We start from the raw sequence: 26,549 nt of genomic DNA, 5'->3' as shown, positions 1-26,549 counted from the left end.
TTTATTACACTAAAATTTGAACTCCGCAAATAAACAACTTTTATTTAATAAAATGTTCAAAATGTTCACCGTTTTGTTCTAAACAATACCACAAACGGTTTTCAAATTCATTTCTAACATTTTTAAACACTTCCCTGGAAAGTGAACGGCACTCCCTAACTATCCGGTAGCGAAGATCATTTATGGAAGCTGGTTCAGTTTTGTACACAACCGATTTTAAATGACCCCAAAGAAAGAAATCCAATGGTGTCAGATCTGGAGATCGTGCTGGCCATTCTATAGGACCTCTTCGTCCTATCCACTGTCCCGGAAATTTCTCATCTAAAAATTCACGAACAGGCATAGAGTAATGAGGAGGAGCCCCATCTTGTTGAAAATGTATGAAATCTTCAATCAAATTCATGTTTCCGTCAATTGGATTTATTTGATTCTCTATTTCATGAGTGATGAGAGGCTCGACGGTATTTTGTAGCAAGTTTAGGTAAGTATCTCCAGTTAAATTTCTTTCGACAAACAGAGGACCAATAATGCTATCACCTAAGATACCTGCCCAGACGTTAATTTTTTGGGGCCGTTGAGTATGCCCCTCGCGAAAAAGATGAGGATTTTTATCGTCCCAATACCGGCAGTTATGTTTGTTCACATTTCCATTTAAAAAGAATGTACATTCATCACTAAAACAAATGTTTTTCACCAGTTCCGGATTATTTTGAATATTCTCGGTCATTATTTCACAAAATTGGATTCTTCGATCGGAGTCGTCTTCGGTTAGTTCCTGTACAATCTGCATCTTATAAGGGTAGAATTTGTGCACCTTAAGAGTTCGTCGTACAGTTTCTCGCGAAAGTCCGGTCATAGTCGCTGCTTTTCGAATAGATGATGTTGGGTTTGCACCAAAATGACCTAAAACTTCAATCTGAGTAGCTTCATCCATTATTCTTGGTCCGTCTCTTTTCTTATTTTCCACTGACCCAGTTTCTTCAAATTTAGTCACTAACATTGCAACATAAGTGTGACTGACACGTCGTTCTGGGTGTCGGGCATTAAAAACAGCTGCTGTTCTAAATGCAGATCGCGCTTCAGAACCATAGATGAAAATAATTTCAACTCTTTCGGCTAACGTGTACACCATTATGAAATCTTTAGTTAAATTCAAAATTTGTAATTTTCTTGCCAAGAAATACTAAAAACGAGACTAAAATAATAATAACCGATCAACAAATAAAGCAATAGAAAATTATTATTTACTAAAAATTGCTGTCATTGTTTTTCCAAAGCATCACTAGATCTAAGAAATTTTTTTTTATTTCAAACACTGACAAATTCATCAAATACTCAAATTACTCATTTTTATTACATAAATTGTGAATGGGCAGTTTAAATGCACCAGTGTTGGTATTTCTGAAAAGCATTTTTTAAGAGCTTTCCAATGATGTATCACAAGTGATACGTCACAATTCAAAATTTAGGCATGGGGGAGGCGGGGGGTACGAGGTTGAAGTTGGTTCCTTCTTTATACGACCATTTTGCTTCCCCCTCGATTCTACCGAAACGGTTTTGGCCATTTTGTGATACCTCTAATATAAAAAACGATATCGCCCATTGAAGGTTTTAAAAGTGTCACCCTGTATAAGGACATACCAGCATACCAAAGTCCATATTTTTGCGGATGATACTCAGATCTATATCTCATTCCCTAAAAGTGAATTTCAAAGTGCAGTAAACAATTTAAATCTGGACCTCCAACAATTGTCAACAAATTCTAATAAATATAATCTTACGTTAAACTCTAATAAATGTAAAGTTATGCTATTTGGGAGTAAGAGGAATAGACTGCCGTTAATAAATCTCACTCGAGTATCCATGAACGGTACAATACTCCCACTTGTGGATCGTGCTAAAAATCTTGGGCTCATTATGGATTCAGATTTGCGATTTAAGTTGCATCTCAAAATTAATACAAAAATCATTTATCACATTTAAGGAGGTATCTTATAGAAATCTTCGACTCATTGATAATATGAAATCAAATAAAAGCAAAGACTGTTATGGGTTAAGTTTAGAAAGAATTATATCATTATACCTCTTACAAAAATTCTGCAGTTTTGAAAATAGAGAAGGCAACATTGCAACTTTTTTTGATCTTCAAAAAGCATTTGACTATGTTTCCCAATGTATTTTACTTGATAAGCTTCGTTACTATAATTTTGGCGTAACCAGTTGCCAGCTACTTGCCTCTTACTTAACAGATGGAACACAATATGTTACTGTTCACGGAGTTCCGCAAGGGTCTGTACTAGGCCCTTTCTTTTTTGATATATATTAATGAGAATTTTACAACAAGCCAAAAGGAACAAGATAAAGGGTTAATTTGGCGCTACAGTGGTGTTTGCTTCAGGATCGCCGTTTCTGAGGTTTGATCTAAAGTCGGTATTTTTTAAAACGCCCTTAACGTCAATTGCTTTTCATACCTTTTCCTAATTACATTGATGTATCACAACCTATATTTTTTTAAATCTTATCGATAAAAATTAATAAAAACCTTATTTTTTACTTTTTTAAATAGTAGGCCATTGATTCATGGAGATTTTGTTTTATTTATTGGATCCATGGTTACTAAGGCAGCCGATGTCAATCAATAAAAATGGCTGGCGGTAGAAACATGTCATTTTGAAAAGTATGATATATAATTTAAAAAATATAGGATGATTCATCAATGTAATCACGAAAAAGATATGCAAAAAATTTACGTTAAAATACAGGGTGTTACATTTGAAAAATATCAAGTTTGGGTTCAATCTTAGAAACGGTGGTTCAAATTCTTTTTACTACGCTACTGGATTTTACGTAAACATATCTAATACAGGTAGTTTTTACCTTTTTTTCTATCGTACATCGGTAGTAGGGAATGCAATCCCGCAGTAAAATCTCAATCCCGGTATTTGCGGGATCGTTAGATGTTAATCCCGCGGGATCCCGGTATTTGCGGGATCCCGCAAAATTTTAAATAAATTGGCAAATAAGGAATTTTGTGCGGTTAACTTCTGTATTAAAATAAATAGCTAATTATCACAATATTCAATAAAAAAAGTACCTTCAGCCTAACTGAGAACTCAAAAAAGCTGTGTAAAGCACAAAAAGGTGAACTTCTAAAGTGCCTCAAAAATCATAGTACCTAGACTAGAAACCAATTTCGTAAGAAATTTCAAAGGGCTGTTATAACTTTTGATCTAGTAGCCCAATTTTGGAACTGTTGGAAATTTTTTTTCCGGCCGATCTGAGACAATTTTTTTTTCCAGCCAAAAAAAGGCAGTGTTCTTTTATTACCTTCCTTTTTTATCAAAAATCGATTACACCAAAATTTCTCGGGAAAACACTTCTTCGTATTAATTTTGGTGCGTAGAATCCAAAACGATTCGTACTTTTTCGATTAGACGTCTCAATCAAAAGTTATACCTACATTTTTAACGAAAATTATTTTAATAGTTATTTGTTTCATTAGTACAAAAAATGTCAGTTTTCGGGACGAGGAAGATAGTTGCTGGACGACGCGTTAGCGGAGTCCAGCAACCTTCCGAGTCTCGAAAACGCATTTTTTGTACGAATAAAACATAAAATTTTTTCTCCAACCCCCTTTACTTTAAATTATATTCGAATTTAGATTCAGTTCACAGTTTCACTACTAGTTTGAGAACTTCTGCTTTCTTGTCCTCACGTGTCATGCCACTGTAGTATTTAGGTTAACTTATAACCTATTCGTTCCTACTTCTCACCTCTCGCGACTTTGTAGGGACCAAATCTAAGGTAGCATGTTCTGCCGTTTTTATAATCTCTGGCGGAGTGCTATCCATGTCGCTATCAGTTTCAGACGTTTCAGTCTATTGTATACAAAATTAACATTGTTATATTTTGTATTGAAATAAAAAACTTACCATACAGTTTTTTAATTAAAATTAATTGCAATTAACTTTTTCAAATTTTGAATTCAAAATGACAGATAATAGTGCAATGTGTCTTAAGTAGATGGCGTTACGCGCGACGGCCGGTTGTATACGTATTAAAATTACGTTCACCGAATATGTAAATTACGTTACACATGGTTTAAATAAAAATAGCGAGCGTAAATCATTTTCATTACATGTAGATACGTATAGGTAACAGCATTATTTGTATTGAATATGCAAAAATATTTGATTTGTACGTATAGAAATATCTTACAACCTGCAATGTAAAACGATGTCAATGTGACATATCTCCGTGATAGTAATTTTTTAATTGGCCAACTTTCAAGGTCAATTTCTTTTTGGTACTAGGACCAAAAGTATCCACTTTTTGTACAGTTGCCATGGTGATAGCGATTAATCCGCAAAACGTCAATTTTACGTATCGAACACAAAATAGCGTCTTATTCAGGTGGTTGGAGAAAAAAATAATTTCTTCGTTTTACGTTTCATTAACAAAGTAAACAGAGTCGTCTCCTTGGTCGACAAATTCCTCAGTCCCGCAAATCCCGCGGGATCCCGATCCATTTACGTGCGGGATTAATCCCGCAAAAATACTGCGGGATCCCGGTATTTCGGGATCCCGCGATCCTGGTATTGCATTCCCTAATCGGTAGTAAGGTATGATTGACAATATCCCAAAAAGTCAACCTTTTCGTTTTTACCCTGTATCTAATAAGAAACACGCACTTAGTTGGATTGATTCTGTTTGTTCTGTTTGTAAGTCTCATATCTTTCAAAACAGGGGTATTTTCATGATTTTATGATTATTTGTATTTTTTCGTTTTATTGTATTATTTTGCAGACCTACCTACCTTTTATGTAATAAAAAATCAAAATTTTCTTAATGTGAACTTTTTTAATGATGTGGCCCGCAGCTCTATTTGGGACCCTTAAAATGGCCCTTGACGATAACTGAGTTTGAAATGCCTGGTCTAGACGAAAGGAACCGTTTTCTACCAACTATTACCCTTCTGTCCGTCTTCTTATCAAAAAACGGAGTTGAAGGGGGTTTAAGCGCGAATATCTCGAAAACGGTTTGTCTCAAAAGCAAAATCTGCAGAATGGAGTGTCGGAGGATTTTGAATGTATGCCAGGCGATCTTTAAATGTTTGTGTGTTAAGAGCCTCCTCCCTTTATAACCCAACCAAAATAAAAAAACTGCGTCTATCTGCACAAAAGTTGTGCACAATTTATACTTGTTTCTAACTAAGCCGTTACACCCGGCATAGGGTAATCTTTAAAGCAGGGGGTACATTTTTGTGCAAATCAGTGCTGTCCGGCAAAATTATACGGTGTATTTTCTCCACAAGCGCAAAATAGGTTGTTTCAAATACTTTCATCCCTTTACTATGCAAAATAATTCTGAATTTGTCAAAGTCATTGCCAATCGTAGCGTAATATGGAATGCTGATTCTCTAAGAATCCAATGAGGAGGTAGTGGCGAAGCAAATTTATGCAGATATTATTCGAAACTACTATTGGGCACTTTTGAGGGGTACACTTATTCAGTTTGAAAGTGTAATCGAGTGTGAGTTCACCCCATTTAAGAATAACTCGTCATGTTTATCCGTTCTTCTACTCATCGAAACATCGAATTCCAAATAAGTGTGGGTTAATTTAAATTAAGTTTATTTAAAGCTTGGATAGACTACCCAGTAGCGTTTTTCAAATGCGAAAATGGGCGTCCTACTATATTTAATACGATTTATTCTCTGTTCACATCCTACGGATTAAAATGCGTTTTATGAAGTTAGTATTCAAGGCGAAATTATAACGGATTATGTCCGCTTTTTACCCTTCAATTAAGAGAAACAAATTATAACTGCGAAGGGTTGCTGTTATTTAAGTATATTAATAGCATAACTCCTTTTACATTCCTGCTCTCTCAGTTTCAAGGGATCTTTAATCACCCTTTCCGAAATTAAGGAATTTTACGTCTGAAGCTGCGCCATAAGTTAATTTCGTATACAAATAAAGCTCCTTTAAATTCAAATTAAAAAGTTACCTTGTTAACGGTATTCAATTTATGATTAAAAATTCCGTTCAATCGTCATTATAAGTTGAGCAACGCTTAAAATTTTGATACATCTTTCGCGTAACGTGGCGGCAAAAATTTGATAATATAAAACGAAAATTCATAATAATGCTTCCACTTCATCTCGCCTCACAAATAGGAGTTCCCAAAAAGTTATAAAATTCACAAATGACAAAACTTGTACGGTGTTCAGAAAATGAAATACACAACCGAAAGCGGCTGTAAAAAAGTCAATTTCCAACAAGGGCAATTTTAATTTGTAGGAGACGAGAGGCTGCGGTGGGGTGCGTACTGTTCGGGCAGGGTGAATTCCTAAGTGATCCAAACTAATTAACACACCGACTAGCCCCCTCGTAAAGTGATAACTTACGCTCTAGATTTTTCGAGGTCAAGGTTTACGAATTCTGATTAAGTTTTCACGAACGTGCCACTAATAATTTATTATAATTACAGAACTTCCCGAAGAGCCCCCGACAATTAGTGTCAGTAGTGAACCGCTGGATTACGGAGACGTTCTGAGAGCCAATTGTTCTTCACCCCCTTCGAGACCTCCGGCCACGCTAAAATTTATATTAAATAATAGAACGGTTCGTATAACAAATTTCAGACTTGCATTAACTCCAGAAACTTTTCCCCTCCCTTAATGTAGGTTGCCAAAAGCGAAACAATAATAACGAAAAAGTCGCAGGAAATGCTCTGGAGCGATTTATATCTGGAACTTCCATTATCAGAAGTACACTTTAACGGCGGACGTTTAATTTTAAGATGTGAAGCTCAAATAGCCGATATGTATCTAGAGTATGCAGAACTGAGACTTGATAGTGTTAGAGATCCCGTCCCGGAAAGAGGTAAGTGCAGTTTCGGGCTTCGTACGAAATAAGAAAGGGGATCCGAGAATTTTACCTTGTGTGCTTTGGTGCGGGATAAATTGCGACATTAATTGTGAGGGCTGTACTAATTGGACATTACTTGAACGGCAAAGCGAGAATTAAAAATTTACGCCTTTTGCGTTTGTCGAAACTACATTTTTGTGCGGGGCACATGTTCAAATTTCTTTATTTAAAAAAATGCAGCCATTTTCATGCAACAACCGATGCAATTGGAGCACAATTCCGTTATCGTAACTATTCAGACTATTGTAAAGTATAAATCATGACAGCTCAATTTAAGGGAAGATTGTTGAAATCGCGCCGTATATCAAAATGTTGAGGTTGTTTTAGTTTCTACCCCTGTTGAGATAGTTTTAATCTGTTACCTTTTGAGACTCCCTTATTCAGTTTCGTTTCGAGATTATCTTAAGCATTTTACTAGTTCTCCAAAAGGAGGAATAAAGTCACATACTCTCATACAAAGGGGAAAGATCTCAGCTGACCTGCTTCGTTATGTTTTCGTGGTAGCCATAGAAAATGTTACAGGAACATACCTTGCACATTATATTCCTGATATCAATCAAGAGTTTAGAAATTAAAAGCGAAGGTAAAATGTCGTCACCTTTATACCCCGCTGGACCTAGCCCCCCCCCTCCCATTGTGTATCAATTTAAGAATTGTATCCAATTTATGAGTTATTTAGGAGCTTTTCATATCCCAAGCTTAAAATTTTGGAACTCGCTTAAATCACTAGGAATGTAAAATTTGATATGGAGTGGGCGAGTCTGCTTGGATTCGCCCCCCCCCCCCATTACGAGCTAGTTAAGACCTTTCATTTACAAGTAATTGCAATTTTTGAGCGTCACTCTTAAAAGAGTAAATAGATGTCATCCTGGGGAGCGGCCAGGTGTATTCTGGGGTCCGTTAACTTGCTGGACCTATCCCGTCCCCCCTTCGTACCCTATCCTTGTGTAACGCTTTGGTGCGGGATGAAATTGCGTGTATAGCACACTTGACTTGTAACTGGCTGGTAATAATTAAAAATTATATCAAGGTTTTAGCATCATGACTAAATTTAACTAAATGACATTTCTGCTATTTACATCGATTCGGAACTTTTTCAAAACCTACCTATTTTACTTTCCCAGAATGAAATAACGCCCAAAAAACACCCTGTATTTAGTTTCTGAAACACTATAATGGCGCCAAATTTTTGTTTTTTGGCACATTTTAAGCGCATGATGAAAGGTACGATGTAGTAGAAAAAACATGTTAAAAAACGTAACTTTTAAAACGTTAAGTTAGCCCCCCCCCCTTTTTAAAAATCCCCCAATGAGCGCCAGGCCCCGAAATTACGGGCGCAATGAGCGCACGAGCGCATTCAAAATAATACGACTATAAAATCTCTCAGTGGGGGCCAAGTTAACGGACCCTGTATTCTGGCGTACCTAGCCCCTAATCTGTTTTTCTTTACTTATTACAAATTAATTTTTAAGCATGAATACAAGCGATTTAAGAGCCACCTACAAGTAATTCTAATTTTTGAGCTCGACTAAAATACAGGGTGATTCATTTTCGAGGGCCACCAAAGAGATAGGCAGGTAGTTTAAATTTGACAAAGTTGCGTATTTTGATGCTTAACAAAATGCAGTTTTGTAACTGAAAAAATTCCGATTATTTGGAGATATTCGGAAAACACCGAAATTTTGCAAAATCGTTTTTATTGTTTACTGAAGTTATTTAAATGACATTTCGAAATGAATGATACATTACTATGGCCACTTTTGGCCCTCTACAAGATGCTACTTTTAAATTTTATGTTTGACGTTTCGTCTCCAGTCAACCATCATCAGCTTGGTTTTTATCTTATGGAAGTCATTTTTACTTTTTGTGTCATTTGATGGAGAATTTTTTTCAGATTTCAAAAATGTAAACATCACTATCTTTTAATCATAAATAACGCTATTAATTCGTAAAAACGCAAGAACCTACGTACGTGCACTATCTAAGACAAAAGGCAAAAAAGAAAATATTTTAATAATTTAAAAAAATTGTGATATTTACACTTTTGAACTCTCTCTCTATCAAATGACCCAAGAAGTAAAAATTACTTCCATAAGAAAAAACAAAGTTGATGATGGTCAACCGGAGACAAAACGTCGGATTTAAAATTGGAAACTAGCATTTTGTGGAGAGAAAAAAGTGGCCTTAATAATGTATCATTTATTTCGAAATATCTTTTTAAATAACTTCAGTAAAAAATAAAAACGAATTTGCAAAATTTCGGTGTTTTCCGGATATCTCCGAAAGTAGTCGGAATTTTTTAAGTTTCAAAACTGCATTTTGTTAAGAATCAAAATACGAAACTTTGCCAAATTTAAACTACCTACCTATCTCTTACAGTTCCCCAGATTTCCATGGTGGCCCTCGAATTTGAATCAGCCTGTATAGTCGCGTCAATGAACACATAAACCAGGAAATCTTCGGAAGTCCCCAAGAGCAGCTCCGATCCGATTTTGTAGATTTTTTTAAAATTTGGTTCTTTTCGAGGTTCTTTTTTATTACTATTTAAAATCAGAAGCCTTTCGGAGGGGGGGGGGGTATAATCATTTCTATTGTTTAAGCGATATGTATCCTGTTTATGTAGGAAATTTGTTAAGAATTAGAAAAAAAGTGCTATTTCTTTGGGTTTTGTCTGTCCGTCCGTTCGTCAGTTTGTCCTTCCCTCCGTCCGTTCGTTCGTCCGTCCGGACCCACTTCTGGAATTTTCTACTACTTTTAGGGGAATGGTCCTAGAGTTCCGGAATTTGTTTGCAATAGATAGCCTATAAGGTGTGCCAGACGATCATCAAATTTCGTCTTAAAAGGGAAGGAGATTTGGTACACAAACCCAAGGAAAAAACAGAAAACACAACATAAACTACTCCCGGAGCACTTGTATTAGAGAGTCTAAAAAATTTTCCGGGGTGCCGCGCCGAAAGTTAATAAAGATGAGACAGGAACCAGGAGGCTCTCGGTACCCTGACCTCCCATATAATGAAGTGAGTGCAATCTGGGAGTTCTAAGCAACCAGGTAACGCACCTACCGAGACTGCTCTGAAGACTGGGACGCAAAAGCAACACCGGTCTGATAGCAGCAGTCCCAAGGGAAATACCTCGAAAAAGGCAAAAACTGGACCGTAAAGGATACCAGAGCCATTAGCGAAGCAGCTAGAGTTTCTCGTCAGTATTAGTATATAGGGTGTTACATGACCGCATGTAAAAAAAATTGGGTGATAGAGGGGATCAGGACAAGCACTTTTTCCAAATAAACCGAGGGTCCAACGTGTTTCGTTTGGGACCCACTTCCAAAGAAGTGGTGAAATTTGGATTTTTTCTTTAATTTTTTCTCAGCAACCAGAAAGTGGGTGGCACGTCTTTGAATAGGGTTTCGGGTATGCCCTATCCGATTTTGAAACTTTGTTTTCAAAATTCCTGCCAGAAAACGGCGCACCCCTACTTGGGGGGTGCGAAGAAAATTCTGATTTCGACGAAATTTGGTATCTGGAGGTTTTTGAACTTGAAAATGACGAATCTGGACTTAAATCGTTATTTTTTTGTTATTTGCGACATTTTCAATTAACTACATGCGAAATAAGATCACTCACTAGTAGGCGAGGGACACTGTAACCCAAAGGCTCAATTTTCAAGAGAGTATAACTTTTGTTTCAAAAGTTATTTAAAAAAAACTGTTCGACAATTTTGTTCTTTAACTCATCAAGCATGTACACAACAAATTTTGTAAAATTCTCTCCATTTTCGTTGTCCGGCCAAGAACTAATTCCAGATTGGTCATTTTCATGTTCAAAAACCCCCAGATACTAAATTTCGTTGAAATCAGAATTTTTTTCGCAACCCCAAGTAGGGGTGCGCCCTTTCGTGGTGGGAATTTTGAAAATTTTTGTTCAAAATCGGATAGGCCATACCCGAAAACCTATCTTTAAACTCTTATGGTTGCTGAGACAAAAATTAAAGAAGAAATCCAAATTTTGGGGGGCTTGTCCTGATCCTCTCTATGACCCAATTTTTTTTACATGCGGTCATGTAACACCCTGTATATTAGAACTTCAATACACTGATAGGCATACGCCCCGTCTTAACGGAATAAATAAATCAACTAGCCCCCTCGTAAGACCCAATTATTCTGTATTGTATAGTATTTTATTCTATAAGGCTACCCCCAACCCAATGTAATATACGGAGTGGCCAAAGATAGACTGAAGGGGCACGTCTCAGTGCCCTAACAACTAATTTAATTCAATTATCTCTCCTAGCTTTAGCGGTCCCACCACCGGAACCAGGATTAATACCTTAATGACAAGTAACAGCGATCAAATAGGATGACAGAGCAAGAAGTGCGCACAGACGAATACATCCTAGAATGCATCCGGATAAATAAGGATGGGGACTGCTTGTTTGGAGTGATTGGTCATTAACTGAGGGGATTCCCAGTCTCACAGGGAATGAACCAAAAGGATTAGAGAAGAAATCAACGCATACATCAAGGGAAACCTGGAAGATTTCTACCTACAATTAATGTCCATGAACTTGGCAGGCCTACTACAGCAGACCATGGTTCTGCTTACTCATATCGTTAGTGTTCCGTTAGTGCACGTTAGTGCCGTTGAAGAAATCGTTAGTGCACAAAAGGAAACTTACTATTTTTAAAAAATATTTGTGGGCCTGCTAACTTCATGCCAGCAGACCCATTTGAGAAAATCGATTCAATCTTTACACTAGTTAAACTAGCAGCGTTAGTGCTCGTTAGTGCCGCCTGTATAAACGTTAGTGTTCAAAGTGTAACAGCTCACAACGATGTGAAAAGGGGTCTGCTAACATTTGTCAAATTGGCCCTGTCCTAATGCGAATTTGAAGCAGCTCGTTAGTGCTTGTTAGTGCTTCATATGCGTTAGTGCTCAAAGCGCAACAGCCCAAGATGTGAAAATATGAGTTTGCTTTGTGAAAAACTATATAACGATTAAATTAGTGATGTCTTTATTAGCTCTGGTTTCTATTTCTATTTTCATATTTTGCATTTTATAATATGCGAATTTTGGTATGATTTTTTAAAAATATACATGGAAGAACAGTGTTTTGTGCGCTGAATGTAGTCCCTTTCCCCGAGGTTAGTTTTTTTTAAAATATATTTTTCTATTGTTATTTATACAAACTTAAGGGGAATAAAAGCGTATTATTATTATTATACTGATACTAGTACCTTTAACGCAATCAAATATTTTAAAGAATTTTCAGTTTCATTATCAGTTTAAAAGCAACCATTTCGCCAACCAGTCTGTGAGACCGCTACTCGGGGATAAAGGGATTTTCGGTAATGTCGATGGTTAAGGGTTAACCTTTAAGATACTTGATTAAAATCCCAGTTGCGTACCTATACTTGTCACCATAGAATCAAGTTGTCGTCGAGTGCCGCCCGTAGCCAGCCCATGAGTCGAGAGCCTTCGGTCGTCGCCTTGTCGCCGGACCCGCAGATTCCACGTGCTACAGTACGATTAGATATAGTTTGGTACCTTTTTGATGCGGATCCCTTGCAGCACTAACGTTCGAATGTGAAGCACTAACGAGCCGCTTCAAATTCGCATTAGGACAGGGCCAATTTGACAAATGTGGTCTGCTGCATGAAATTAGCAGACCCCTTTTTACAACGTTTTGAGCTGATACACTTTGAGCACTAACGTTTATATTGGCGGCACTAACGAGCACTAACGCTGCTAGTTTAACTAGTGTAAAGATTGAATCGATTTTCTCAAATGGGTCTGCTGGCATGAAGTTAGCAGGCCCACAAATATTTTTTAAAAATAGTAAGTTTCCTTTTGTGCACTAACGATTTCTTCAACGGCACTAACGGAACACTAACGATATGAGTAAGCAGAACCATGGTCTGCTGTAGTAGGCCTGCCAAGTTCATGGACATCTACAATTGATAAGAAACATAGCGGTACTAGAACTCCGGTGTGATCAATATGCCAATATGGAGGAAAACGCCGAAGCATACCTCAGGGACCAGAGAAAGCAGGGATTCTGGGGAGGACACGGGTCACTGGCGGCGTCGGCCAATACATACAACAGCCCGATAGTGGTATACGAGGAAAGAGGGGGGAAGCGTGTTATAGAACCACGAGCTACAACTGGAGCCACAGGTCACTGCCACCTAGCATACAGTTTAGGGAGTAGCAATGTCCGGAACCACTATGATAGTGTGGTGAGGGCAGATAACACGATAGGAGAGGTAGGAGACGGTAGAGGCCTCGGGAAGATGGGAAGAGTGGAGCAGAGACAAACATCAAATAAAGAAAGAAAGCAGAAGAATACTGGAGGTGAAGGAAGAATCAAACATAAGCACTAGTAGCAAAGAGGAAAGAGGAAGAGGGGAAAGAAAGTAACGCAGGGAGGGTAAACAGCAATAAAAAGGGGAGGAACACGTGGCAAGGGAACTATACCAAAGGATAGGAACATCGGAAACTAATGAACGCTCGGAGAAGAAGTTATCACCAGAAAGCAGAGTTCCCTCTAAGGCAGATATTCCAGTGGCGCATCTGTCCGAACCCGTTCCGGTCGGATAACGAAGTTATCCGCCTCCACCCTCACCCCCTCCACAAAATCCACCACGTTGTTTGGCATATGTCGCGGCCCAGCGCGATGGCAACAAAAGTAGTGGTGAAACGTCCCTGATGGTGCCTACCAGGGACGCACCCCCACGACAGTTGACTAAATCCTGGAAGAGGCGGCGACCCTATACAGATGTCAAAGTATCAAGTGGACGAATATTCAAGCGGTGCATTTATTTGTATGCGAATTTTTCGCGGGGTAGGGGGTGTTGGTGAAAGAACTGTGTTAAAAGCCTGAGGTTAAATTATTCAGTTCATGTAAATATTAGGGCCACTTCAACTATTTATTCAGTAATAAATTTCGCGTATCCTCTCGCTAAGTTGCCATTGATCCCCTCGGCCATATTAACGGTGACATTTCGGTTTTTGTACGAGATGATAAATTTCACCCTTGTAGGTTGATAAATTCCATTCTAATTGCCATCAATTACGTAATTTTGGTATGCCGCAGCGCCCTAAGTGTCATAAATTAACGTTTGATGTGTGTATACAGGAGAGTATACATGTAACTATAAAGTTCTTATTTTGTAGAGTATAATAAAAAACCTCGACAGTAATGATAAATGAGTTTTAATGTTCTCTATACGATATAATGACGACACTTCAGCGCGAGAAAAAAAAGTTTGTCGGTGGGCTCGACTGAAGAGCCTGACAAGTATGTTGTTAGAGAAAATGGAGCCGCGCTGGAACTCGAAAGAGGCCCTTCTCTAGAGTTTTAAGTATGTGCGCCTCGCAGAATGAATTTGGTTATTTGCGTTTTATTAATTGGGTGTAATTTCTTTTTCAGTGAGTGCCGTCGATCGAGCTAGTAGAATACTCGACTTAACGTTAGTTCAATGGATTATAATAATTGCGACGATATTACAGAATAGTTAATGTTTATTTTTGTCACCTGTAACTCACTAATATTCATAGATTGTTTAATGTTAATTATGTAAAGAGATCAAAATTAGTAAGTACGAGTGAGAGGTAGGTTATTATTGTTGTACAAAGAAACAGGCAACAACCTTTCAGTTCTAACTAAAAAAACTTTTGTACCGGAAAATATTAGAAAGAAAAATGTAGGCATATAAGGGAAAAATTGCGCAATTTTTGAGTTGTTGTGTTTTCCGAAATGATAAAGTAGAAGACATTTGTTACAAAGATTTTTCCCGCAGTATTAATTCTACTTCATATAATTTTCTACGTATTTCTATACTTTGACGCTATACAATTTTGTTATTTGATACGAGAGCATTTTTTAAAGTTGTAATTAAGGAAGTCAAGCGAAAAATGGTATATGTTTGTAACGAATTTTCAACGGAAAATGCTTTTCGTTTTAACCATAACGTACAACATAATTCTATTGTAATCCTGCAATGGACTCGCTTTTACGTAAACTTCCATCCTTTATAGTTTATTACAAAGAATCTTACATTTCACACGAAACTTTCTTTGTGAATGTGTGATTTTCTCAAAATCAAGCTTTGGAAAACACCAAGATCACAGAAAAATGACTTCGGTGCAAAAAAACGAAACAATTACCATTTTTCCGAATTACTAAACGAGATAGTATTGCAGTTTCTGTACAGATGCCCTAAGCAATCAATTTTTAAATGTAATACAGTTGTTATACAAGGTGTTAACTGTGATAATATTAATAAAAATGTTTTATGTTTTCTGTGTTGTTTTTCCTATAGTGCCGCATCCAGCGCAAGAAGTTTCCAATTATAGATTGTTTCGACGATCAAATTTTTCTATCAAGTTTTAAGGTCGCCCCGGTAAAGTTTCGCAGAGTTTAGGATAGGGAGAAGTCGTTTGATTACTTTTCGTCACTTTTGGTTTATGAAGGTAAAGTATTGCCCGAACGCGAAGGCGCCGTAAAAACTTACGAACCGAAAATATCTTGGAAAATTTCAAAAAGTTTTTAATTTCTTTCTTGCGCACTTAGCACTAATTAAAAAGTGTTAGGACCCTTTCAGTGGTTAAATGCGGATGATGAAGATACAAAGGTAGGTGGCGTATTAACGATCAATTTCAAAGTGAAAAACTGTATAATGCGGAAGTGTTTATACAAATTTCTTTTGTACTTTACTTAAACGAGAATCGATGAAAATTAACTGAGAAGCTGGCGGAAAGCCGCGTAATCATTAACATAATATTAAACTCCGAGAAATCGATTTCTCATTCTAAGGGTGGCGTTTCGTTGCGACCATATTATTTACGAGGTTAATTTAAAAAATAATCCCCCCGAATGAATTTTGTTGTCCGATCTGACACTCCCACAATAAACTCGAAACGCTTGAAATGGAGAGGGTGACCTAGCAATTTAAATTTTCTCACTGTTACTTTTTTAAGTTGTTTTGGCATTTGTTGCGTACACGTTGTCTCGGGAATTCTTACAGTCAATGGCCGACGTACAATATTTCCAGAAGTTCACGTAAATGAACAAGCATCTTGAGTTTATTTGAGCTTTTCAAGGAGGCCTTCTTCAATATTTTAATTCACAAACAAATTTGAAAAGTACGCTGTTAATTGCACGTCATTTAGAAAACTAACCCAGGTACCCAGTGACCACTTGCAGAATTGCGGTCGATGGTGTATTTTGTGGAGGTTCCTGGAGTGTCGCGTGACGAAGTCGGACGAAGCAAATTGAAGTTATTTCAAGAAAAACCTGTGACAAATATTGCGAATCCTAGACCACCAAACGAGTTAGGACCTTCATAAGTAACAATTCTGAAATAAATATAAAAGTTCAAATTTTGAAGCTAATTGACTGAAAGCTCAATATAGCTCATATGCAATTGTTTCCAATATTTAAGCTTTTAACGTAAAGTTAGCAGGACACATTTACATTTGTTTGTGAAATAACGAGCTCCGAAATATGGATCGATTTTTAATTTTTTGTTTTTATTTGCCAACTTCGTTTGCAGAGATAAAAATGGTAATTTACAGCTCAAGAAATGTTCGAAGTTGTGTAACACCCGAATCGTGATAAAACAGGACTTTATTCACACTGTCCTCACTTGATCGTTACATTGCCCTCCCCTTAGAACCTGTTTCGTCCCGAAACTCTAAGATATCTCCTTGGATTATTATAGTTCCACTTGTACACTGGGATTTCCACACCGGTTAGCTTTAGATTATCTCCAGCATATTACGGACTTTTCGCCAATCGAGACCATCAAATCCACAGCAACTTTTCGTGTCGTGTTTCCAATCCTGTAGGGTATTCCACATCACCTGATAATCCGCAACAAATAGTACTTTCGTCACTGGGTAATAAACTACACGTCCATTATTTTTCAGATCTAATGCTTTGCCCACTCATGGATTGTTTTTCTCTAATGCTTCCGTTCGACCGAATTTCTTTTTACATACCGAAGATATTCCTCGAGACCTTTTTCTTCTTCTATGCTTCTATAATTTTCATTTTTCTAGAAATTTGCTAGAAATTTTCCAATTCAATGGAATACTCCGAGGAATTGATCCCTTCCTCAATTAGCGCAGCATCAAGTCACTTTTGAAGAACACTCTTCATCGCCTGCCGTATCAGGGGGTTTTTCCTTAAGTTGATTCTTGTTTATTATTAAGGAACGAACAGATTAAAAATTCTCCTAATGTTACTGTGTGTCCACACTGTCCACTCAAATGATCTTTACAATAGTAATACATTGAACGACCTTTGAGCTCATTCTTGTTGTTCTATCTTTCTTATTTACGGAGATATTTGTTTGAAATTTTAACCACAGATGCTTCTAGTAAAGACAAGCATATCGTATACTGTAAAAATCAGACGTACGCACTGCGCAAAGGCATCTTTCTTATTTTAGTCCAGTAACTATATACATCAGACCATGCGTCAAATCCGGTAGTTCTGATTTTTAAATTATAGCAAATTTGGTCTGCTTTGAAAGCTTATTGAACCGTTATTGGCGAAAAACTGGTCCTTCAGGGTTAAAATCGTCGAAATTGGATTCTAGTCCATAACTTTTGATTGAGAAGTCTGATCGAAAAAGTACGAATTGTTTTGGATTCTACGCACCAAAATTAATAAGAAAAAGTGTTTTCCCGAGAAATTTTGGTGCAGTCGATTTTTGGTAAAAAAGGAAGGTTATACACTGCCTTTTTTTGAGCCCCGAAAAAAAATTGTCTCAGATCGACCCGGAAAAAAAAATTTTCTTATAGAATGTGGCCTGTAGAATCCATAATTTCAAACAGTTCCAAGATTGGGCTACTAGTTCAAAAGTTACAGCCCTTTGAATTTTCTTTCGAAATTGGTTTCTAGTAACTTTTGATTGAGAAGTCTGATCGAAAAAGTACGAATTGTTTTGGATTCTACGCACCAAAATTAATAAGAAAAAGTGTTTTCCCGAGAAATTTTGGTGCAGTCGATTTTTGGTAAAAAAGGAAGGTTATACACTGCCTTTACTCTGCCCCGAAAAAAAAATTGTCTCAGATCGACCCGGAAAAAATTTTTCTTATAGAATGTGGCCTGTAGAATCCATAATTTCAAACAGTTCCAAGATTGGGCTACTAGTTCAAAAGTTACAGCCCTTTGAATTTTCTTTCGAAATTGGTTTCTAGTCCATAACTTTTGATTGAGAAGTCCGATCGAAAAAGTACGAATTGTTTTGGATTCTACACACCAAAATTAATAAGAAAAAGTGTTTTCCCGAGAAATTTTGGTGCAGTCGATTTTTGGTAAAAAAGGAAGGTTATACACTGCCTTTTTTTGAGCCCCGAAGAAGAAATTGTCTCAGATCGACCCGGAAAAAAAATTTCTTATAGAATGTGGCCTGTAGAATCCATAATTTCAAACAGTTCCAAGATTGGGCTACTAGTTCAAAAGTTACAGCCCTTTGAATTTTCTTTCGAAATTGGTTTCTAGTCCATAACATTTGATTGAGAAGTCCGATCGAAAAAGTACGAATTGTTTTGGATTCTACACACCAAAATTAATAAGAAAAAGTGTTTTCCCGAGAAATTTCGGTGCAGTCGATTTTTGTCAAAAAAAGGAAGGTTATACTCTGCCTTTTTTGAGGCCCGAAAAAAAAATTGTCTCAGATCGACCCGGAAAAAAAATTTTCTTATAGAATGTGGCCTGTAGAATCCATAATTTCAAACATTTCCAAGATTGGGCTACTAGTTCAAAAGTTACAGCCCTTTGAATTTTCTTTCGAAATTGGTTTCTAGTCCATAACTTTTGATTGAGAAGTCCGATCGAAAAAGTACGAATTGTTTTGGACTCTACGCACCAAAATTAATAAGAAAAATTGTTTTCCCGAGAAATTTTGGTGCAGTCGATTTTTGAAAAAAATGTGAATGTGGCCTGTAGAATCCATAATTTGAAACAGTTCCAAGATTGGGCTACTAGTTCAAAAGTTACAGCCCTTTGAATTTTCTTTCGAAATTAGTTTCTAGTCCATAACCTTTGATTGAGAAGTCTGATCGAAAAAGTACGAATTGTTTTGGATTCTACGCACCAAAATTAATAAGAAAAAGTGTTTTCCCGAGAAATTTTGGTGCAGTCGATTTTTGTTAAAAAAGGAAGGTTATACTCTGCCTTTTTTGAGCCCCGAAGAAAAAATTGTCTCAGATCGACCCGGAAAATTGTGTTCTGGATTCCATTTGTGTAGTATATAATTGCATCTTCCAAGTCCTGTTCTTATACGATTTAATTTGACCCACATTTTTTTTGGAAGATCAAGCCCTGCAAATTCATTGGACGGTTCTTTGATTAAATTTCGATTAAAAATGGTGTTTTTTTATTTATTTTTTATTTATTTAATGATTTAATGCCCAACAGTTTACACCAATTATAGGACACAATATGAAATAATATAAGAAAAAAGAACAAAATTTAAGTTTATAAATATATAGACGCATTTGGATTTTGGATTTGGATATAATTTAGTACATATCTAATAAAGGAAATCTAAAGCCATATCGATAGTGGGAAAAGGGTCATAATTAATGTCAATATTTCTATTAAGTAGGTTAAGAAGAGCACAAGTTGAATTAATAGGTGAATTACGAGAAATATTTAACCTAGTTTTTTTACAATAAAAAGTGTAGTGTTGTCGAGTATTCACATGAGGTACATAAAAGTTCAAACGTTCTAACAAAGATGGACAATCGATGTGATTGTGTATAAGATTGTATAAAAATCTTACACTAAGCCTTGATCTTCTGCGCTGCAATGACTGTTCGCCCATAACATGCAAAATGTACTGCTGACTTATATGCGGCTCAGGGTAACTCCCGTTTTCGGCAAAATAAAGATATTTGAGAAATCTTCGTTGCACTTTTTCGATATTGGTGATCAGGTAACCCTGCGTTGGTTTCCATACTATTGACGCATACTCTAACGTCGAACGCATAATATAAGGACTTCATAGAGAGAATGTTATGGAACTGTCGACACTGGCGAAATACAAATCCAAGCATCTTTGTAGCACGTGAACACATCTCGTCAATGTGACTTGAGAAGGACAGCTTGTTGTCGAAGAGAACGCCTAGATCCTTAAATGTAGCGCTTCTTGCAATTTCACGACAGCCAACCTTATAAGTATAATTTATAGGTTGATGAATACGGCTATATGACACAACTTGACACTTGGAGATATTCAATGTTGGCATGTTTACATTACACCAATCATCTATTAAGCTGAGGCAAGACTGTAACCGCACACAGTCCGAAACAGATTCAACTTTTGTAAATATCTTGATATCGTCGCGTAGGCTAACACGGTATTATTCAAAACACAAATTAAGTCATTTACATATATGTTGAATAGCAGCGGCCCAGATTCGATCCTTGAGGAACACCAGATGTTGACGCAAACGAGTCGGAAGTAAATCCATTATATGTGACAGTGTGCATTCGATCGCTGAGATATGATCCAAAGAAATGGATGGAAACCCAGCCCTTTCAGTTTTTGAAGCAAAATGCTGTGATTAATTTGGTCAAATGCCTTTGAAATATCGGTATAGATAACGTCTAATTGTTTCTTCTCTTCCATAGCTGCTATGATTTCGGTTGCGATACACACAAGGTTTGTGACGGTTGACTTGTTAGGTGACAATAAATATTTCAGAGAAGGAATTATTTGTAGATAAAGAGTTATTTCAAATATTTTAGCAAAATTACTCAGTATAGATATCGGCCGATAATTACTAAAATAATTTTTTGGCCCTTTCTTATGTACAGGTATTAATTTACATTTCTTCCATTCCACGGGAAAAGTGTTTGATCTTATCGAGAGATTAAATATGATAAAAAGTGGAATATTGAAGGCGTCTGCGCAGTCCCTAATTAAATATGATGGAATTTGATCTAAGCCCGCAGTTGCTTTGTATTTTAGTTTCTTTATGGCTTTAGCTATGTCGTCGGTTGAAATTTTAGTGATGCATATGCAACTATTATTGTTGTATATCTCCGGTGCGAAGTTGTCTGTAGAAGATGAATGTGAGTAGACAGATTCAAAAAACTCCTTAAATTGGTTAACAATTAGATCCGGATAATTATTATGCTGTATCCAAAAAATTTTCCAACGTTCTTTAATGGAATATACTCGTAGGTACATTTGAATGTTTGTAGTCTTCTTTCCATAACGGGTTTCGTGATTTTAATCGATAAAAAGGTAAATTATTTAGATCTAAATTTAAGGGGGAAATCAGCGTTATTTTTATTTTTGCCCCACAATTTTTTTAAAAACCATTCTCGTCTGATATTTGGGTGGAGCAATGTTTGAGAGAGCATATAACCAAGGTATAGGAGTAGATTTAAATGTGCCGGTAATTATTCTCATTGTTGTATTCAGTTGTGTATCAATCCTTGAGACATGGTGACTATTTTTCCATACTGGGCAACAATACTCTGCAGTTGAATAAACAATAGCTAAAGCAGATCTTCTTAAGGTTCTAGCATTTGCACCCCATGTGGCGGCTAAATTTTACAAAATATTATTTCTAGTGTGTAACTGACTAAGCTTCTCAATGTGTAATTTATACGTTAGTGAAGTGGGCCGTGTTACTCCCAGGTAGATTGGTTGAAAATTGTGTTTTAAATTAACATTATTTAATAAAACATTAAATTTGTAATTTTTCTGGTGATTGTTTAAATGAAAACAGGTTACTTCAGTTTTTGTGGAACTGGGAAGTAATCTCCATTTCATGAAATATTGGCTAAGTATTGTTAAGTCTTCCGTTAATTTTGTTTCAATTAATTTAAAATCATTATGTTGAAAAGCAATCGCTAAATCATCCGCATAAATGAATTTTCTTGAAATGGTTACATGAACATTATTATGGATCTTAAATAGTGCGAAAAGTGCATTAGAGTGAATGAGTAAGTATAGTTCAGTTAATTATTCGATACGTCCGTAAAAGCCGGCCTAAAAATATACATATAATTTAAAATAAGGATATAGTTAGTGAGGTCGTTGACAAGGTCAGCTGCGAGGGAGAATTAGGCTCTGTAAAATCTTTGTATTTGCCGAAAAGGAGAACTTGAGCGGATTTTAACGTGGGTAGTTACAATATTCAGATCGTTTGGGTTATATAAGAATTTCAGTGAAAAGGTTAAATATGCAAATGTGATTTCGGGACCTAAGTATATGAAGGATAATAACTTTGTTTATCTTAGTTACATTTCATCTGTATTCTTAGTCCATTTTCCTAATGTAATTCGTATAGCAATCCTTACATCCCAATCTAGTTTTTGCGGATGAAGATAGTTTTCCTGTTGAATCCCATTCGATTTATTTGTTCTGGCTCGACTCATTTAATCACTGTAACGTACTTGCTCGAGGAAAAGTTATCAAAATCTCATTGGACATGAATCCATAAATCGATGAATGCAATTATCCCTGTTACAACGAGAAAAAAATGAGCACAATATGTAGATGAAACAGTTTATAACGTATAAAACCCGGTTCGATTGTAATGTTGACGACAACGTACAATTTCATTGCCGTCATCGCCTGATTAGTAATAATTTATGCAAAGGCATTTTGGGATAATGTTTGACATTATGTCTAAGTCGTTTTGGATCGTTTAAAATGGAAATTTCTAAAGAGAACTGATTACTGAAGGGGTTTGTGTAATATATCAGAACGTCAGAATGCAATTTGGTGTAAATTACACCGGATCCTGTACAAATTCAAACAAATTCAATTACCCCTCGCGATTCTTATCCATTTCAAGCGCATTACTTTAATTACAAAAAGATGAAAAATTATCTACCTACGGCTATCAAGAAAGGAGCTCCTCGTCCTACTTTCGTCAAATTAAGGATAACGCATGACCGTTTAATAATGCAAGTATGTACGCAATCTGTGTTAACCCCACAAGTATTGTAATGGAAACAAGGTTATAAATAAATTATAAAAACGTTTGAATTTCCCAAACGAATTGATTACCGCCCGCATCCCTGATGAGTTATTTCGCCAGGTAAAAGTCAGTCGTTTTATTTCCGGGGGAATTAAAGGTTGGATACAGTGAAAGGTACTTATCTTACATTATTATGTGTGTACAATCGTGCGATTGATGGCCCTTTTTAGAACATAATCCCGCGTAATCCGTACTTGTACCTTTTCAGGCGAAATTCTCGTTTCTTATTTATCAAAGGAACACCGAACGCTTTTATAACATATTTGTCGTGCTTTTCATTAATGGAATTTAAGACGGGAGCTTTGATTAGAGCGAAACACGTGATTTTACAATCTTTTCCGTTCTTTGTCAATGCGAGTTATTGTACTGTTTGGAAACCTGGCCGATCTTTTCCTAATTCCTCGAAGAGCGCCGCTTCTTTCAAAGTTTCATTATTTTTTCTACGCGAACAGTGGTGCACTCATGCACAGAAATTTAACACATGAAACCAAAGAACGTCAAAAAGACAATGGGGAAATTCCTTCGTAATTTTTAATTTCATAACTCACCATATTGGAAAATGAAATCCAACATAATATCTATCTCTCTCATATCTCCCACTGAAAAATTGCTTCTTGCATAGCTTTATGTAGCCAATGAGTTGGAAATACGGATATTTAACAATTTCTTCTTCAACAATTTCTTTAAAAAAATACGTTTCGGAGTAACAATCGGAACGTAGGTCAACGAACTTCAATGGAATTCTCCTTGTACAATAATCCAAAATTCGGTGTTTCCACTTACAAACATTGTTGTTAACAGCACAATCAGGCAGATAATCAGGAAGCAATGATTAAAGTAAGAAGTAAGAAGCAAGAAGGAAGGGGCCTAAAATGGCTTTAAACTTGTACGATAAATCCGCAAAAGTGCGTCAGCGAAGCTTTGAAGTACGATAATAAGAGAGAAACTCACTAATCTTAATACAACACCAGTGTGTCCCATAAAAATGGTACACAAAATATGTCAAGTAACTTAATTCAAGATGTTGGTCGCAACTCAAAAATTGTTTTTAACCTCAAAATATATTAAATAATTTCAAAGCGTTCATGTCTATATCTCAAACCGTTTGACCGTGAGAGGTTTGGTTCCATCTTTAATATCGACCCTGTATATCCAGCAATCCCATTCTATTGTACTCTACCCTTGAGATCTCCTTCAAAAGCCAAAAAAAGGATCCTCAGGTTTAGAGAAAAATAAAAAGCGGCGATTACACTTTTAACAAAAATTAAAACCGTTGCTTTCTCCTGGAAGTAAGAGATTACAAGATTCGTGTTCGCCAATAAAAGTTTCTGGCACACGTGAAATCTACCCTGAAAAGCAAAAAATCGTTTTCAAATAAGGAGCCGCAATTAAATGTTTATTACCTATAGTTAAAATTAAAGTAGAAGGTTGCATATTAAACGAATATATTGTTTGGACCGCAGCCGCGGCCGTAAGGGTGTAAAATCTGAGAACCTTCTTTCTTTAGGAGCAACCGGAACGCCGGTTTTTACTTTTACTAAAAAGGCGGTTATAAGGAGTCACATTTAATTAATATTTCATTGCATTCCACTCTAAGGGATACAAATCTGTACATTTCTATGTGAGAGAAAAATTAAGAAATGGTAATTACTTGCTGTTTATCAAACACTTCTATTACTAAGTAGGTGAAACTTGCCTCGAACGCCAACACCTTTAGAAACACTGAAACTTCATATTCTATTGTACTTTACTCTTGAAATCTGCCCTAAACCCGATTAAATAATAAGAGTAATTATAGTTTTGTTAAAATTATGAAAGTATTACGAGAAGTTGTAGTCTTTCTAAGCAGGTGAAGTCTACCTCGAAAACCAACATCGATTTTTAAGGAGAGGGAAAAATAAAATACCTTGCTTAAACCCTTAGTTAAACAAGAGGTGAATACGTCAAGCAGTCATATTCAACAACAACATTTCTTTTCTACACCCTCCTTTCAGAAAACTGTTAAAAAGAATTTTTACCAAAATTAAGTCTTTTTATATTCAATAAAAACGTTGTCCCTTGCCCTTCACTCTGGAGGGGTTCCGTGCATCGCTTTTAAATGGAAAAAATATTGCAAACTGCTTAAAATGTTATTGAGATTGAAAAGGATATACATGTCGAATAATAACATTTCAACATTAACTCTCTCTAACTGTGAAATTTGTACAGAAAGCTAGAAATTGTTTTTGTGGTGAGAATATCGAAAACGGCGATTATTGCTTTATTAAATGTAAAAGGGAAACACGAGAATCTCTATTCATCAATAGTATTTTTTTATGCTCTTCCTAGGGAGATGAAGTTTACTTAGAAGGCAAACACTTATTTTCCAGAAGAGAAAAGCTTTAATACCGTTTATAAGTGGAAAAAATAATATTTTAACATGGCATCCTATCCATCCTAGGGCGCTTCTGTTTCCATAAGAAATGATGTGAACATTTTTTAGTGGAGTTTTGTTCCGGATCACAAGGTATGCAATTATTTATAAGATTTTGCTGTAAAATGTATATTATAGTCGATATTGAGAGTTCTCAGAACAGACTATACCAAAATTTCTCAGGATTTCTTGTTAATTTTGATGCGTAGAATCCAAAACAATTCGTACTTTTTCGATTAGATTTCTCATTCAAAAGTTATAGACTACAAACCAATTTCGAAAGAAAATTCAAAGGGCTGTAACTTTTGAACTAGTAGCCCAATCTTGGAACTGTTTGAAATTATGGGATTCTACAGGCCACATTCTATAAGAAAATTTTTTTCCGGGTCGATCTGAGACAATTTTTTTTTCGAGCCTCAAAAAAAAAGGCAGTATAACCTTCCTTTTTTACAAAAAATCGACTGCACCAAAATTTCTCGGGAAAACACTTTTTCTTATTAATTTTGGTGCGTAGAATCCAAAACAATTCGTACTTTTTCGATTAAACTTCTCAATCAAAAGTTATAGACTAGAAACCAATTTCGAAAGAAAATTCAAAGGGCTGTAACTTTTGAACTAGTAGCCCAATCTTGGAACTGTTTGAAATTATGGGATCTACAGGCAACATTCTATAAGAAAATTTTTTTTCCGGGTTGATCTGAGACAATTTGTTTGTCGGACCTTCCTTTTTTTACCAAAAATCGACTACACCAAAATTTCTCGGGAAAACACTTTTTCTTATTAATTTTGGTATGTACAATCCAAAACAATTTGTACTTTTTCGACCAGACTTCTCAATCAAAAGTTATGGACTAGAAACCAATTTCGAAAGAAAATTCAAAGGGCTTGTCTGAAAACTTTTCACTTTAAAAAACACAATTAAACACGTTTTAAAAATAATTTTATTATACAAGATGTGTATTAACAATTTGAATAAACTTGACTGTACAATCTAACTTCCTAGTGCAAAGCAGATGTGAATTGAAGAAATGTTTTGCATATAATCCTAGACAGGTGAATAATCGCATTGCACTAAGAGATTCACGCTTCTATAATTGAGTCATACAAAGAGAATAAATTAAATACTACTCAAGAAATGTGTAATTTCGGAAATTCTAAGAACATGCTTACATAATTATTCAACACAAG

At 36.1% G+C, this 26,549-nt stretch overlaps 2 protein-coding genes across 4 annotated transcripts in view; both read left to right on the top strand.

Moving 5' to 3' along the window:
• LOC116160225 overlaps positions 1–15,231 on the top strand; it is a 51,615-nt gene extending 36,384 nt beyond the window's left edge. For all 3 annotated transcript variants that reach the window (XM_031473372.1, XM_031473374.1, XM_031473373.1), the window contains exons 4-6: positions 6,493–6,626; positions 6,689–6,887; positions 14,361–15,231. In XM_031473372.1, coding sequence (XP_031329232.1) covers positions 6,493–6,626; positions 6,689–6,887; positions 14,361–14,449 — 422 coding nt within the window. In that variant the 3' untranslated portion in view covers positions 14,450–15,231. The remainder of the gene's footprint in view (positions 1–6,492; positions 6,627–6,688; positions 6,888–14,360) is intronic.
• A 6,595-nt stretch (positions 15,232–21,826) lies between these two features.
• Positions 21,827–26,549, top strand: part of LOC116159404 (sulfotransferase family cytosolic 1B member 1-like) — a 62,806-nt gene continuing 58,083 nt past the window's right edge. Inside the window, exon 1 of the mRNA XM_031472375.1 lies at positions 21,827–21,905. The gene's annotated coding sequence lies outside the window, so the exon portion shown is untranslated. The remainder of the gene's footprint in view (positions 21,906–26,549) is intronic.

The sequence above is a fragment of the Photinus pyralis genome, unplaced genomic scaffold (assembly GCF_008802855.1).
Source record: "Photinus pyralis isolate 1611_PpyrPB1 unplaced genomic scaffold, Ppyr1.3 Ppyr1.4_LG1, whole genome shotgun sequence".
In the NCBI taxonomy this organism is placed as follows: Eukaryota; Metazoa; Arthropoda; class Insecta; order Coleoptera; family Lampyridae; genus Photinus; species Photinus pyralis.
The sequence above is the reverse complement of the archived record's forward strand: the minus strand, read 5'-3'. Positions and strand labels throughout refer to the sequence as shown.